The sequence below is a fragment of the Protomyctophum parallelum genome (assembly GCF_964188405.1).
Source record: "Protomyctophum parallelum genome assembly, chromosome: 4".
Lineage (NCBI taxonomy): Eukaryota > Metazoa > Chordata > Actinopteri > Myctophiformes > Myctophidae > Protomyctophum > Protomyctophum parallelum.
The window spans coordinates 48,345,891-48,362,679 of NC_139700.1; the positions used below are offsets into that span (position 1 = coordinate 48,345,891).

Sequence of the window (16,789 nt, forward strand, 5' to 3'; positions counted from 1 at the left end):
CACAGCTGCACAGCCAATCAGAGGGTGTGTCAGCCAGTCAGTCAGCGAGAGCACACTAGAGGGTGTGTCAGTCAATTCAATTCAATGCAAAGGAGCTTTATTGGCAAGAGAAAACATACGTTTACGCTGCCAAAGCAAGTGTCACTGTCAGTCCTGTCAATATACTAACGGCTCCTAGCATCGTATATGTACTGTATATAGTATTGCATGTCTTTGTAAGTCTTGATTAATTTAATTGAATACTCAGGACCAGAATGGATACCAGCCCTCAGGGCTGTTTGTGTGGCATCATTGTGTAACTGTACCTCTGTACCTTTTTGTAAGCCGTTAATAAAGTATTCAATCAATCAATCAATCAATCATTCATATGTGTTAACCCATTTAGGCCTGACGTCAAAGTTTAAAAAATTACTTTTTTTACATTTATTTTTTTCTGAAAAACCTCGTGTTTTTATATCAGTGGTTCTCAATATTTCATGTCAAGGACCCCAACAAGTATATGTAATACTGACCAGTGTTGCACCCGAACGCGTACAAAGAACGATAGTTCACGAACGCGTTCTCCTTTGGGCTGAACGTGAACTGAACGTGCTGTACTTCTGCCTGACGAACGTCGTTGTGAACGCGTTCATTTCTGGCGTGTGTGAACGTCACTTTTTCTCGTTCAACTTTGTTCAAGAGTGAGTGGGGGGGGGGGGGGGGGGGTTACAGACGTTCGTATCCTGCCACGACGTCATGCTGCTTTCACACGGGCAGATGCAACAGATGCAAAGCTACACTAGTACACCTAGTCACAAACAGTGTCGTCGTTAAGCAGCAGGAGCCTAGGATCCCACTAGCAGCAGCTGTCCGTTTATCATTGGCACAACCACGAACGTCCAACACATACAGTATACAATGAATTACTCACCTAAAAAAGAAAAAGAAAAATAACTAAAATTGTTATTGTTGGGGGTTCCCGCCCAACCCATTTTAGGCGGGAACCCCTTTTGGTGTTAGCATTATGTTGTGCTTTAGCTATTGAAAAATAGCTACAAGCTCGTAGCGCGCCACCGAGTGGCGCGCTACGAGCTTGTAGGTCTGCTATTTAAAAAAAAGAACGACTGACATAGAAACATAGCTTTTTCAGAAAACTGTCAGGATGTAGAACAGACATTTTTAGAATCTGATCTCAGGTCAGAATGGGTTAGTAACATGACTTACCGGTGATGTTCTTGCGCAGCTCGTCGTCGTTCTCCCTCAGCGCCTCGACGAGCTGCGGGATCCCGCCCTCCTCGATCAGGGACACCTTGTTGTCCATGCTCTCGTAGATCAGGTTGCGCGTGGCGCCCGTGGCGTAGCGCTGCACTTCCTGGTTGTCGCAGTTGAACAGCTTCACCAGCTCCCCGATGCCCTTGTAGCGACGCACCTGGACCAATCAGTGGGGGGGAGAGTTTAGTTACCTTGTTGTAGCCCCAGGTGGAATAGTAAGAGGGTGGCGACACTATAGCGTTGACTGCCATTGTAACAAATGGAATGCGGAAGTGCTCATTCTATCTCAACGGGATAATTCCAATGTTTGGAACTATATAGCCCATAGAACCCTGCTTTGTCTCGATGGGATAGTTCCAATGTTTGGAACTATAGCCCATAGAACCCTGCTTTGTCTCGATGGGATAGTTCCAATGTTTGGAACTATAGCCCATAGCACCCTGCTTTGTCTCAATGGGATAGTTCTAATGTTTGGAACTATAGCCCATAGGCACCCTGCTTTGTCTCAATGGGATAGTTCCAATGTGTGGAACTATAGCCCCATGGCACCCCGCTTTGTCTCGATGGGATAGTTCCAATGTGTGGAACTATAGCCCATAGCACCCTGCTTTGTCTCAATGGGATAGTTCTAATGTTTGGAACTATAGCCCATAGGCACCCTGCTTTGTCTCAATGGGATAGTTCCAATGTGTGGAACTATAGCCCACAGGCACCCGCTTTGTCTCAATGGGATAGTTCCAATGTTTGGAACTATAGCCCCATGGCACCCGCTTTGTCTCGATGGGATAGTTCTAATGTTTGGAACTATAGCCCACAGCACCCTCAATCACAATCACAGCACAGTTTAGAGACGCACCTCAACCAATCACAAGACCTTAGTTACCTTGCAGCGACGCATTATTCTGAACCAATGACGGGACAGCTTAGAGACGCACCTGACCAATCACAAGAGAGCTTAACGACGCACCTGACCAATCACAAAGGGAGTTTAGTTTTAAACCTTGTAGCGTCCAGAGCGTCTCAAACATGTCCATGACGAGTAGGCTCGTATTTGTATTTGGCCCACGGACCGGTTGGACCGCCGCTCCCTCGGACCCCCGTTTGCAAAGATCCTGTGCCAGCAGGGAGGGATGGAGGGACCCCCGTAAAGGTACGATACTGTATAATGTATATATATATATAGTTGCTGTCAGGGCAGAAAGCTCTCATTTCCTTATTCGTATTCTTTTTACTTTTTTGTTGTTCCACCCCTTTTGGTGTGTATAGCATTATGTTATACTTTAGCCATTGAAAAATAGCAGACCTACAAGCTCGTAGCGCGGCACCGAGTGCCGCACTACGAGCTTGTAGGTCTGCTATTTCTTTTTTAAATCGTGAAAATGTGGCGCGAATCTTTGAATGTATATTCTTTCACAGCAAACGTTTTTTTTAACTCAAATCTTTGCTTCTTGGGGGTCCCTCCCTGGAACAACATATGTTCAGATGGGGGGTCGGAGGCCAATTACGTGTATTTTTGGGGGTCCTTGACATGAAAATGTTTGAAAACGAAAACGAAAAAGGTTTTTCAGAAAACCTTTTTCCAGACCCACAGGAACGCACCCAGGGTGCCGGCCCGATTCCGTCGAGCCGCCCCGCGTCCGAAACGGTTGAGAAATGACAGAGTTACAACCATGCTGTTTTTGTGCTCACACATACCCAGGCAGGCAGGCAGCCAGCCAAGCAGGGACCCACACAAAAATGGGTTAAGGAAGTGGTTTGCACCACTTTAAAATGGGTTAACCTCCTACTCCACCAAACTAAACTTATTTACACGTCATGGCAATAAAAGGCTTCCGATTCTGATACTCTCTCTCTCTCTCTCTCTCTTCTACTCCATCACACAGAAGCATCAAAAGTATCAGATCTAGAAGCTTGAAGCGTGGCACGAAAGCGATCCGCTTTGAGCTTGTAGATCTGCCCTTTCTGATGCTTTTGAATTTATCTATACAAGCTCAAAAAGTACAGTTCATTTAGCATAAAAAAATAGCCAATCTTCAAGCTCAAGACGAGCTTGTAGATGAGCTATTTTTGAACAGCTTAAGTATAGACTAGGATTTGACGCCAGAGAGCGAGTTATCTAATGCCTTTGCTAAAAGAATTGGAACGCGGCCATCGCTGTGTCAAATGTTGATCGCAATACAAAGGGACAGAAATCTTTAAAAACATGACATTGTTAACACTGTCGAATCTAGTAACGATTAACGGATGGAGCGACACGAGGAAGAATGCCAACATAACTATTGAGCAACGTCTGTGACTGACAGCTACATGTGAGTCCCGCGGGGTTTGCTCTCAACTGGGATTATCTGACTTTCGATGTTTTTTTTGTGCATCATTCAGAAGACCTCATTTCACTAAGCCCCGGACAATTCAACACAACGAAGGAATACTTTATTTAACTATTAACTCCCGTCTTTTTTAACTAATCGACGTCGCACTGCAAACGAGGGAAACCCTCAGGGACCGCCGAGGCTACATGAGGTTACATGCTTTGAGTTTGTCAACCTGGCATCGCAGAAACGCCACACACAAAAGGAATGAACCCATTTAGACCTTCTAAATCCTGCCAGGTTTCTGAAAAACCCCATGTTTTCTATGGCAGTGATGCTCAACTCTTATTCATGTCAAGGACCCCCAGAATTATCTGTATATGGCCGCCGAACCCCCATCTGAAAATATGTTGTTCCAGGGACGCGGCAAGAATCGTGAAGGGGGGGAGGCATATTACACATAATGTTGTGGGTTCTTGACGTGAAATATTGAGCACCACTGGTATAGAAACATAAGACGTCAGGCCAAAATGGCTTAAAAAACACACACACACACACACACACACACAAAGAAGGAGTTCCCGCCCAGACTGGGTTAAGGGAGTTAGTCAGAGAGGCTTATCGTCAAAGTCTATCCCGGTTCCAAAGCACTAAAGACACCTGGCAGTTGGATTTGGATAGGATTGCTGAGGTGGAGCGCCACACCTACTGTACTACCAGCTCCCAGTACTTAGTATACATCCTACTGTACTACCAGCTCCCAGTACTTAGTATACATGCAGACTAGTCACATCCAAGCCGTGCTACTCATACACTGAGCTGGTGCCCAGGGGTTCCTCCGGCTTTAAGTGCCTTAACCCATTCTGACCTGAGATCAGATTCATACGAGGTTTCCACTGGGACACACACTGGTCTGATTAACCCATTCTGACCTGAGATCAGATTCTAAAAATGTTCAGTCGTTCTTCGATTTTTCAAAAATAGCAGACCCACAAGCTCGTAGCGTGCCACTCGGTGGCCCGCTATGAGCTTGTAGATCTGCTATTTTTCAATAGCTAAAGCATAACATGATGCCAACACCCGTTCAGAATGGGTTAAAAATATATGGTGAGGCAGCTTTCTGCTCCAACGGCCTGGAATAAACTACCATTCCAGCTCAGACACGCACCCTCTGTAGACATTTTTTTCAATCAAGACTCACCTCTTCACTCTTGCTTTTAGTTGAGTTTTAATATCTGCGTTCCTACTCTGACTCCAGAGTGATTTGCTGCATGTTGTTTTATTTTCAACACTGTCGTTTTGTTCTTTGCCATTGTTCTATAATTTTAACTATGTGCTTGTCTTTTATTGCTATTTTGCCCTGTGAAGCACTTTGAGCTGCATTTATGTATGAAAGGTGCTATATAAATCCACTGAGTTGGCAGTGTCCACTGGTTCATCCACTGAGTTGGCAGTGTCCCGGGGTCGAACTCACAACCAATAAAAACTAAGCTACGATGACTATGACTAAATATATTGAAAAGAAATTGTACAAACAAGAAAGAAATAAATCATTTTATGATTCGTTGTGTGCATGTGTCACACTCAAAAAGATCTAAAAGCTCACAACGTGTCGCGCTGGGACGCATTGTGAGCTTGGAGATCTGCTATATTCAGGCATGCAGCCAAGTAAACATCAGGCATTACAACTCCATGCTAAGATACATTTCAGTCGACTAAATCAACTGTAGATTTAGCCGACTAAAATCTTATGATATCTAGTCAACTAAAACTACACTACACTACTACACTCAAACATTCCAGGTGCCTAAAACATAAATCCAGCACAGCGATAGTTCACGGAGCCACGGAAGTCACTTCTAATGATCTCTCCCCGGACCCCCCAATTAATTTGTTGTTATGTTGTGTTATGTCCATGTAATGTCTTTATCTTATCTAATTATGGACGGGAACCCCTTTTGGTGTTTTAAGCAGCATGTTATACTTTAGCTATTTAAAAATAGCGGACCTACAAGCTAATTGCGCGAGTGCCGCGCTACGAGCTTGTAGATCCTCTATTTTTTGGGGGAAAATCACGAAAATCTTTCAATATATATTCAGCGCAAACGTTTTTTAACTCACATCTTTGCTTCTGGGGGGGGGGGGTCCCTGGAACAACATATTTTCAGATGGGGGTCGGCGGCCAAATACATATATATTTTGGGGGTCCTTGACATGAAAATGTCTGAGGAATCGTCCTCAGGTCTAAATGGGTCTGTGATGTCAGATTGTGTGCGTGTTGCACTCTGTAACATCACATGAGCAGAGCCACCAACCTCCAAACTAAACGCAACAGCATTGCAATAAATGACACGTGCCGAATAATCCTGAACTGAAGCGTCTCAATGGCCCAAAACGAAATGTTATCCAGACTGTGACTAAAACACTACCTTTTTTGCTGTCAAAACCAACACGGTTCGGGAACGTCGCGGTCCAAAAGGTGCAGTGCTCCACTGACTGAGCCGCCCTGAACGTACAAAGGTTATCTCTTTCTGTCCCTAAACCCACAGGAAGTGCTTTGTGAGCGGAGGAGCGCTTTGAGACAATCATGCATCTCTGTTAAAACGCTTTCAGACCATACGACGGTGTGGAAACGTCATAAGCAACCCAATCGACGGGTTGCAATGGCGTGTGCACACGTCCTAGCGCATCTTCAAAGATACCAGACGAGAGAAGAATATTCAGATTTTATTTATTTTTTAGTTGGACTTCAAGGCCACCATACGCTTCGCTCTTCGTTCATGCGCGGTCCCGTTCACTTCCTGTTTACCGCTGCAGAAAGAATGCCTCGTCTCTCCTAATCTAGGGCGCTCTCCTCAGGGTTTTTTTTTTTAATGATTTTTCGTGGCTTTCGCCTTTATTTTATATTTTTTTACGGAGGGACAGACAGTAGGCTGACAGGAAATGGGGAGAGAGAGAGATGGGGGGGAGACATGCAGTAAAGGCCGTCGGGAGCGGGAGTCGAACCCGCGGCACACTACCAGACTGGATTGCCAGCCAAGGTGTTTTGATCACCCCAGAGCTTCTATTTTGAAGCAATCCCGACGCTGTCACAACATACTTAACACGAGTGTTGTACAAATACAAACGCATTCATTCATGTACACAGCTTGTAGATCGGCTATTTTCAGCATATGTATAAAAAGAAAATCAGTCATTACGACGGCATCAAGGCCCGCCAAAACACATTTTGTTGGATGGTGTGTGGTACTGGTTTGTGTGTGATATCCGTTATTAGCGTGGTTACCTCCTGCTTGGCCTCGGCGTTGTGTGTGTGTGTGTGATATGCGTTGTTAGCATGGTTACCTCCTGCTTGGCCTCGGCGTTGTGTGTGTGTGTGTGTGTGATATGCGTTGTTAGCGTGGTTACCTCCTGCTTGGCCTCGGCGTTGTGTGTGTGTGTGTGTGTGATATGCGTTGTTAGCGTGGTTACCTCCTGCTTGGCCTCGGCGTTGTGTGTGTGTGTGTGTGTGATATGCGTTGTTAGCATGGTTACCTCCTGCTTGGCCTCGGCGTTGTGTGTGTGTGTGTGTGTGTGATATGCGTTGTTAGCATGGTTACCTCCTGCTTGGCCTCGGCGTTGTGTGTGTGTGTGTGTGTGTGATATGCGTTGTTAGCATGGTTACCTCCTGCTTGGCCTCGGCGTTGTGTGTGTGTGTGTGTGTGTGTGTGTGATATGCGTTGTTAGCGTGGTTACCTCCTGCTTGGCCTCGGCGTTGTTGTAGCACTCGTGCTGGATGTAAGCCGCGCCCAGAACCTGCAGCGCCGGGTCGGAGTCCTTCAGGTGTTCCACAGCCGACGACATGTCCAGACTGGCAATCCTGTTCACACACACACACACACACACACACACACACACACACACACACACACACACACACACACACACACACACACACACACACACACACACACACACACACACACACACACACACACACACACACACACACACACACACACACACACACAGTTACTGTACTGAATGTGAATCTGTTCACACACACAGAACACTGTACTGTACTGTACTGTACTGTACTGTACTGTACTGTACTGTACTGTACTGTACTGTACTGTACTGTACTGTACTGTACTGTACTGTACTGTACTGTACTGTACTGTACTGAATGTGAATCTGTTCACACACACACACACACACACACACAGGACACTGTTACTGTACTGTACTGAATGTGAATCTGTTCACACACACACACACACACACAACACTGTTACTGTACTGTACTGTACTGAATGTGAATCTGTTCACACACACACACACACACACACACACACACACACCGCTGTTACTGTACTGTACTGAATGTGGATCTGTTCACACACACAACACACACAACACTGTGTTACTGTACTGTACTCTACTGTACTGAATGTGAATCTGTTCACACACACAAACAACACTGTCTTACTGTACTGTACTGTACTGTACTGTACTGTACTGTACTGTACTGTACTGTACTGTACTGTACTGTACTGTACTGTACTGTACTGTACTGTACTGTACTGTACTGTACTGTACTGTACTGTACTGTACTGTACTGGATCATGGCCATGGCAGCAATGTGGCACAAAAACTGGTAAAAAATATATAAAAATGATACAAAATATGAATCATATTTGGGTATTTGGTTTTCAACTGTTTCCTATATCCGGTATTGGCTGAGAATTTCCCATTCGGTGCACCCCTATACTCTGTTCCAACACAACACCAAACAACTAACTACCAGACTTCCAAAAACAAACTGCATGGTCAAGGCTACTACATACATTGGCCTTACTCCCGGAACCCACCTCACCCCCGCTCATTGTGATTAACCCATGTTGGGACGGGAACCCCTTTTGGTGTTAGCATTATGTTATGCTTTAGCTATTGAAAAATAGCAGATCTACAAGCTCGTAGGTCTGCTATTGTTGGTCTGTTGGTCTGATATTTTTGAAAAATCGAAGAACGACTGACATAGAAACATAGCTTTTTCAGAAAACTGTCAGGATGTAGAAGACATTTTTTGAATCTGATCTCAGGTCAAAATGAGTTAAAACTTTTTTTCCCCACCACTGCAGATAGATATACAGGATGTTTATGAATGATTCAATCCTGTTCAACACAACACCAAGCAACACCACTAATGCGTCCACTGTGATAGTACACACATAAAGTATGCTTGGATCAATACAAAGAGAACTAGACAATCTGAATCTGACTGAAAATGTTGGTAAAAGAAAAGCATGTCCTAAAGTAAGGCCTGCCTGCCTGCCTGCCTGCGTGCCTACCTGCCTGCCTGCCTGCCTGCGTGCCTACCTGCCTGCCTGCCTGCGTGCCTACCTGCCTGCCTGCCTGCCTGCGTGCCTACCTGCCTGCCTGCCTGCGTGCGTGCCTACCTGCCTGCCTGCCTGCCTGCTCTACTTTGACACGACAAGTCAAGTATGTTAGCTTGTTGACACGTTCAACAGTCCTTTCACAACACTGTTGCTTTCCGTACTTAGTAACAGCATGCTGGTAGGAGATGGAATGTGTTGTTGTGCTCTTTAACACACATTTAGACGCGAGGACGATTCTACAAATGCCTTCTAAATCCTGGCAGTTTTCTGAGAAAAAAACTCTTGTTTCTATGTCAGTGGTTCTCAAACATTGTCATGTCAAGGACTCCCAAAATCATATGTAATTGGCCCGCCAACCCTCCATCTGAAAAGCAACGATTTTAATTAAAAACGTTCGCTCTGAAAGAATATATATTCAAAGATTTGCACCACATTTTCAAGATAGCAGACCTACAAGCTCGTAGATCTGCTATTTTTCAATAGCTAAAGTGTAGCATAAGGCTCTAAAACACCAAAAGGGGTTCCCGCCCTGAACGGTTTAACACAACAATATCTCCCAGAGTGGTTTTAATCTGACGACGTGTTAAGAGCTGATCCCAGATCAGAGATTCCTCCATAAACAGACCACAGAGTTATAGAGTATACTGTATACTCCCAGACAGTTATAAGAGCTGATCCCAGATCAGAGATTCCTCCATAAACAGACCACAGAGTTATAGAATATACTGTATACTCCCAGACAGTTATAAGAGCTGATCCCAGATCAGAGATTCCTCCATAAACAGACCACAGAGTTATAGAGTATACTGTATACTCCCAGACAGTTATAAGAGCTGATCCCAGATCAGAGATTCCTCCATAAACAGCCCACAGAGTTAGTTAGGGTATACTGTATACTCCCAGACAGTTGAGTTATAAGAGCTGATCCCAGATCAGATATTCCTCCATAAACAGACCACAGAGTTAGTTAGGGTATACTGTATACTCCCAGACAGTTATAAGAGCTGATCCCAGATCAGAGATTCCTCCATAAACAGACCACAGAGTTAGTTAGGGTATACTGTATACTCCCAGACAGTTATAAGAGCTGATCCCAGATCAGAGATTCCTCCATAAACAGACCACAGAGTTATAGAGTATACTGTATACTCCCAGACAGTCGTGTCACCAAGATGCAGCTCAGAGCAGGCGTCTCCGGGTTTTTAAAACCCATTTAGGCCGGACGTCGGAAAAAAAAAAGTCTGAAATACCTCATGTTTCTATATGAGTGGTGCTCAATATTTCATGTCAAGGAACCCCAGAATCATATGTAATTGGCTTGCCGATCCCCATCTGAAAATATGTTTCAGATGGGGATCAGAAGCAAAGATTTGAGTTAAAAACGTTCGCTCTGAAAGAATATATATTCAAAGATGTCCACCACATTGTCACGATTCTTCAAAAATAGCAGACCTACAAGTTCGGCAAGTTCGGTGCCGCGCTATGAGCTTGTAGATCTGCTATTTTTCAATAGCTAAAAGCATAACATAATGCTTTAAAACACCAAAAGGGGTTCCCGTTCAGAATGGGTTAAACAGCAGGTGGATGGAAAATGAAGCTCGCGGGCGGCATGGCTGCAACCTGCAGCGAGGGCAAAGCTTCTCTGGTGTTCTAGCCCCGGTGGTTCCCAAACGTTTTCATGTCAAGGACCCCCAAATTGACACTAATTAGCCCCGTGGAGCCTCCCATTTGAAAAGATTATCCAGGCACATGTAGACTTGCGCTTGTAGATCTGCTATTTTCCGTTTTAATAACCAATTTAATAACCTGGTAACTGGGTTTAAAACAACATTTAGGAAACGAGCTCAAATAAGCAAAACTCTTACACTTTAGAAACGAGCCCAAACAATCAACTACACTAGAAACAATTCCAAATAAACAACTACACTTTAAAAACAATACCAAATAAACAACTACACTATAGAAACAATACCAAATAAGCAACTACACTTTAGAAACAAGCCCAAATAAGCAACTACACTTTAGAAACAATACCAAATAAGCAACTACACTTTAGAAACAAGCCCAAATAAGCAACCACACTTTAGAAACAATACCAAATAAACAACTACACTTCCGCCGTAGCCTGAAAACCCACCTTTTCAGACTCCATCATGGCCCATAGCACTTACCCTACCCCCTTAGATAGCATTTATGTTGCCTTAGATAGCATTTGATACAGACTTATAGCATGTTATGTAGACAGCACTATAATTGTATTGTATTTAGTCATAGCACGCCATAGTACATATGTATAGCATAGTAGTAAATATGTATAGTTTATATGTATATATAGTATTATATGTATAGTGTATGTATAGTTTCATTATATGTATGTATAGTTTCATTATATAGATATTCCACTGTTACTTTCTTAGCTTACGCATGTTTCATGATAAATGCTTTTATGTGATGTATTCCCATGCTTTTGTTCTTGCTTAAATGTAAGTCGCTCTGGATTAAGAGCGTCTGCTAAATGCCTAAATTGTAAATTGTAAATTGTAAGCCCAAATAATCAACTACACTTTAGAAACAAGCCCAAATAAGCAACTACACTTTAGAAAAAAGCCCAAATAAACAACTACACTTTGGAGACAAGCCCAAATAAACAACTACACTTTGAAAACAAGCCCCCAAAACCTGTCAACATCGCAAAAAAACCACCAATGATATTTTACAAAAAAAAAAAGAAGGGCTAAAAGAGTCGCTTGTAATCAGCACACATGGCAACCGCAGGGTGTTGGTTGGCGGTGGTGTGAAAAGAGCCGCGCTGCCACGCCCAAAACCAGTCCAACCAGAGTCACCCCCCAGTCCCTCCCGCCCCTCCTCCCTATGACATCACCGCCTCAACGTGTTATTAAGTTCCTAAAACGACACAGTATCAATTGTCGCCGAGGATGGGATCTCCTGTGGTTTCCTCCGTCATGTCGGTCCTCCTCGCATAGCCTACAGTGATGCCTTTTTTATTGTCTCATGATAGTTAACAACTTAGACGCATCGTCATGCAAAAATCACGTTTATGTTCTGTGATATAGTCTGTGTAGCTTGTCGCGCACGCGTGCAGTGGAGTGGAGTGCACTTTAACCCAGGGTTATGCAACCTCAGGCACGGGTACACAAATCACTGACACACTACTGGCATACATACGTGTGAGAGAGAGGATTGGGAGAGAGAGTTTGGTTTAAAACCCATTTAGGCCCCGACGTCGAATTCTGAAAGAATATATATTCAAAGATTTGTGCCGTATATTCACGATTTTTTAAAAATAGCAGACCTACAAGCTCATAGCGAGCCACTCGGTGGCGCGCTATGAGCTTGTAGTCTGGGACATGAGCTTGTAGTCTGGGACATAGGCATGTTTATTGCTGCAAGTCGACGATCATTACAATGTCCAGAAGAAAAAACATCTTTGACCATCAGAATCTGATGCTAGCTATTCGTGTATAGATATGTATGTATTTTATTTTTTTTATATTTTTTTATCCCACAATTTTGCAACCCATTTTTTTCACCCACTGTCAATTATATAATGTAATCCTGGGCGTTACATTTCCTCTGTCAATTTGCTATGTTTGAAACCAGATCACTGCTTTTTTGTGCTTTTTGTTTGTTTTTTGTTTTTTTTAAATGCAAGACATTTCTTTGCCTATGAATGACACATTCTTGCATAGCCAGGTGATCAGATAATGTGCCTATAGTAGTACGTCTGCTGATGTGATCTACATTCGAATGATTTGGGGCGGGAAGCACTTTGGGAGATGGCAAAAACAACAGCATTCCGGAAACCTTTCAAAAGGTGTTGTTTTGTTAGGTCGGTTCTCCAACTGTCATCGGGAGCGGTTTTCAAAGCAGTCGGAGCCGGATTCCTGAGCGGGCCAGTCGGCCCCAAAGGTCGACCAACAGCGTATACAACTGCACAACTCTTGTACACCGTCAGGGTTACAGACCCGTGCGGGGCCATTTGAAACCCACTCAAGGACACTTTTGAGACAAATTTTCTAGGTATGCCCATAATGATGACCACGTATATGGTCCAAAAGTGTGACAAACTATGTTTCTATGTCAGTGGTTCTCAAACTATTTCATGTCAAGGACCCCCAGAATGATTATGTATTTGGCCGCAGACGCAGACCCCCCCCCCCCCCCCCCCCCATCTGAAAATATGTTGTTCCAGGGACCCTCTCACCCACTGAGGTTGCCCATGCTCCCACCAAAGATGTCGTTATTATTATGTTTATATGATTATGTTATACTTTAGCTATTGAAAAATAGCAGCTATGTTGTGTTAAATCGTGAAAATGTGTCAAAAGTCTTTGAATATATATTATTTCAGAGCGAGTGTTTTTAACTCAAATCTTTGCTTCTGGGGGGGGGGGGGGCATGAAAAAGGTCCGTGACATGAAAAAAGGTTGGAAAAAAGGTTTCTGCCCAACAACAAAAACAACAATATAATGACATTTAACCCATTTTGACCTGGGAACGATTCTACAAATGTCAAAATAATTAATAATAATAGTTTTCTGAAAACCCTAATCAGTGGTTCTCAAACATTTTCATGTCAAGGACCCCCACAATATATATATATATATGTATTTGGCCGCCGACCCCCGTCTGAAAATATGTTGTTCCAGGGAAGAATACCAGACCTACAAGCTTGTAGATCTGCTATTTTCCAATAGCTAAAAGTACAACATAATGCTTAAAACCCCAAAAGGGACTTCCCCGCCCCCAAAATGGGTTAACAAACACGACAACATGTCCAGTCAGTTTCCCCCTTCTTCTCACCCGCTGAGGTTGCCCATGCTTCCCGCGCTGCCCACCATGCCTCCGTCGAAGATGTCGTGGCCCCTGCCCACGCTGTGGAAGCTCTTGACCGACATGGCGCGGGACAGCCTGCCCGGCTGCATCATGGCGAGGTTGCCCTGCGACCCCATGTTGTCCATGATGAACCCGCCGCCGCCTCCTGCGCTTTGGTGCATCTGGGAGGACTGCGTGGTCATCGCCGAGCTCATGCGCGTGTTGCGGTTGTTGATGCGGCTGATGGTGCGGTAGGCGGGCCCCTTGAACGAGTGAGACTGGAGCACCTGGAAATTGCATTTATGCACGTTAAGAATGCAGGCATTGAGTGAGACGTGCTTCATGCAAAGTGACTGAACCGTACGCAAGGCATACGTAGAACAAATCACATAAAAACCTGCATATTTCATCGCAAAAAGGACTTTAGCTCAAGGATTTTAGCCTACGAACTTTAGCCAACATAATCAAGGATTTTAGCCTACGTATTTTAGCCAACATAATCAAGGATTTTAGCCTACGTATTTTAGTCAACATACTCAAGGATTTTAAAAATAAATAAAGCTTTGAACTAGGGATGCACCGAAAGGGAAATTCTTGGCCGAATACTGAATATCCGAATATGATTAGTATATCTTTTTTTCCTACCATTGCTGTCATGGCCCGTACCTTAAAGCTACCTGATTCATGGCAAAATAAATAACTTAACTAATAATAATCACTATATTATGGGTCCATTAAACATTTAATCAGCTCTTTTGAATGCATTAATTGCATTTACACTATTCGGCGATATATTTTCTCACATTTTTTGCCATTTTCTGCCGAATATGTTATTAAATGTATGCGGCCGAATATTCGGTGCATTACTAGTTTGAATGAACGAACGAACGAACGAACGAATAAACAAATTAATGACTGACCTCCATGTCTCCTCCTCCTCCTCCCCCTCCGTCCACCATCATCATGCCTCCTCTGGAGGACAACGTGCCGCTCAGACTGCGTCTCATGGGGAAGGCCGAGTTGACGCTCCGCTGCTGCTGCAGCCGGACCTGAGCGCCGCCGTAGCCGTTCATCCCTCCTCCTCCGCCCTGGGCGCCACCGTAGTCGCGGTCCGACACCATGCTGGCCGCGTCGCTGCCGTCCACCATCACCTGCACACGGCGGGGGGTTATTTAATCCATTAAAAACCCATTTTGCACTGAAAGAAAGGCTTCTGAATCCTAAAAACATGTTTTTTGGAGTGGTTCAACCACTCCAAGGAACAGCAATGTCCGTGTTCACCTATGCCTGTGTTCACCTATGTGTGTCTGTGTTGGTTAATGAGCACCAGTATATGAGTACCAGTAGGGGCGCTGTTGTGCCAGAAACAGAGAGAGGGATAGTGCTGCACTGTTTCCTGCTAATGAGAGAGAGAGAGAGAGAGAGAGAGAGAGAGAGAGGGAGAGGGAGAGGGAGAGAGAGAGAGAGGGAGAGAGAGAGAGAGAGAGAGAGAGAGAGAGAGAACATGCAAACTCCACCCATGTTTCTATGTCAGTTGTGCTCAAGCCGACCCCCATCTGAAAATATGTTGTTCCAGGGAACCCCTCCAGAAGCAAATATTTTAGTTAATTTTTTTATATATATATTCAATGATTTGCACACATTCACGACTTTTCAAAAATAGTAGACCTACAAGCTCGTAGCGCACCACTCGGTGGCACGCTACGAGCTTGTAGATCGGGTTCATATCAATAAACTTCGTCTTTTGGATGAAACTTCGTCCTGGGCGCTGGCTGTTACTAACAGAAAGGACGGTGAACTTCGTCCTGGGTGATTGGGGTGTTAACAGGTTGATTGTGCGGAGGCAGTGTAGATTCCGAAGAAAATAGTTTTTTTTTTTTTTTCGGGACGTAAACAAGGTACGCGCGACACACAAACAGGTCGTGAGGGGCACTGCCTAACAGCGGCCGTTTAAGACGTCCCAACACGTCCCAGACACCCCGCGTCTCATTGAATGAGTGTGTGGACATCCTGGGCATCAGAAGTATTATTTAGACGTGAGGCCGATTCTTAATCCATTTAGACCCCGAGGTCGATTCTACAAATGTCTTCTAAATCCTGACAGTTTTCGGAAGAACCCTATGTTTCAGTGGTGTTCAACCTATTCCATGTCAAGGACCCCTAGAAGTATATGTATTTGGCCGCCGACCCCCGCATCTGAAAATATGTCGTTCCAGGGACGCCCCCCGAAGCAAAGATTTGAGTTAAAAAAAGAAGTTCGCTCTGAAAGAATATATATTCAAAGATCTGCGCCCAACATTATCACAATTTTTAAAAAAATAGCTTTTTCAACAACTGCTAAAGCATAACCTAATGCTTAAAAAAAACACCAAAAGGGGTACCCGCCCCAGAATAAAAAAAGTAATTGACCTGGAACTGTGGCTGTCTCATGGAGTGCAGGGACAGGGTATCAGCGTTGAGACGGGTGGTGTAGCCTCCTCCTCCACCCTGCTGTCTGATGGAGGTGTGGTAACCTCCACCTCCTCCTCCTCCCACCGTACTCATCCTCAGCTGGTTTAAGTCCACCGCCGAGCGAGACGTGTAGCCTCCGGACATACCCGAGGAGTACTGGGACATGGGCCGGGCCTGGGGGGGGGGGGGGGGAGATGACGGACAAGAGGACAATAATTAATTGCATTTTTAATAATGAATTGCATTCTTGTGGCACAGTTGGTAGTGCTGTCGCCTCACAGCTAGAAGGTCCTGGGTTCGATTCCCGCTCGGGGCGCTGTGGGTGCTGGTGGCGTGTTTCCTCCTCCGCGTCATCAGTGCCCATACCCGAAGGCGGGGTTGGCAAAAGGGCCTTTCTGTGTGGAGTTTGCATGTTCTTCCCGTGTCCCCTAGGGTAGGTACCCTCACAAAAAACATGCAGTAATCCTGGTCACTAAACTGCCTCCCCCTGGCCAGCCGGGACGCCTGATGGAGGGGAAAGGAACTGGTTGGAATAACGTGTTCCTTCCACGCGCCAAGTGCTCA

General features: G+C 44.7%; 1 protein-coding gene across 1 annotated transcript in view; it reads right to left on the bottom strand.

Annotated features, from left to right (window-relative positions):
• The window catches only part of pkp3a (plakophilin 3a), a gene marked incomplete at its 5' end in the record, with an annotated part of 76,424 nt that overhangs the window by 24,977 nt on the left and 34,658 nt on the right, over positions 1-16,789 (bottom strand). Inside the window, 5 exons of the mRNA XM_083762850.1 lie at positions 1,204-1,408; positions 7,296-7,419; positions 13,763-14,061; positions 14,695-14,925; positions 16,160-16,399. Of these exons, the coding sequence (XP_083618976.1) occupies positions 1,204-1,408; positions 7,296-7,419; positions 13,763-14,061; positions 14,695-14,925; positions 16,160-16,399 (1,099 nt within the window). The remainder of the gene's footprint in view (positions 1-1,203; positions 1,409-7,295; positions 7,420-13,762; positions 14,062-14,694; positions 14,926-16,159; positions 16,400-16,789) is intronic.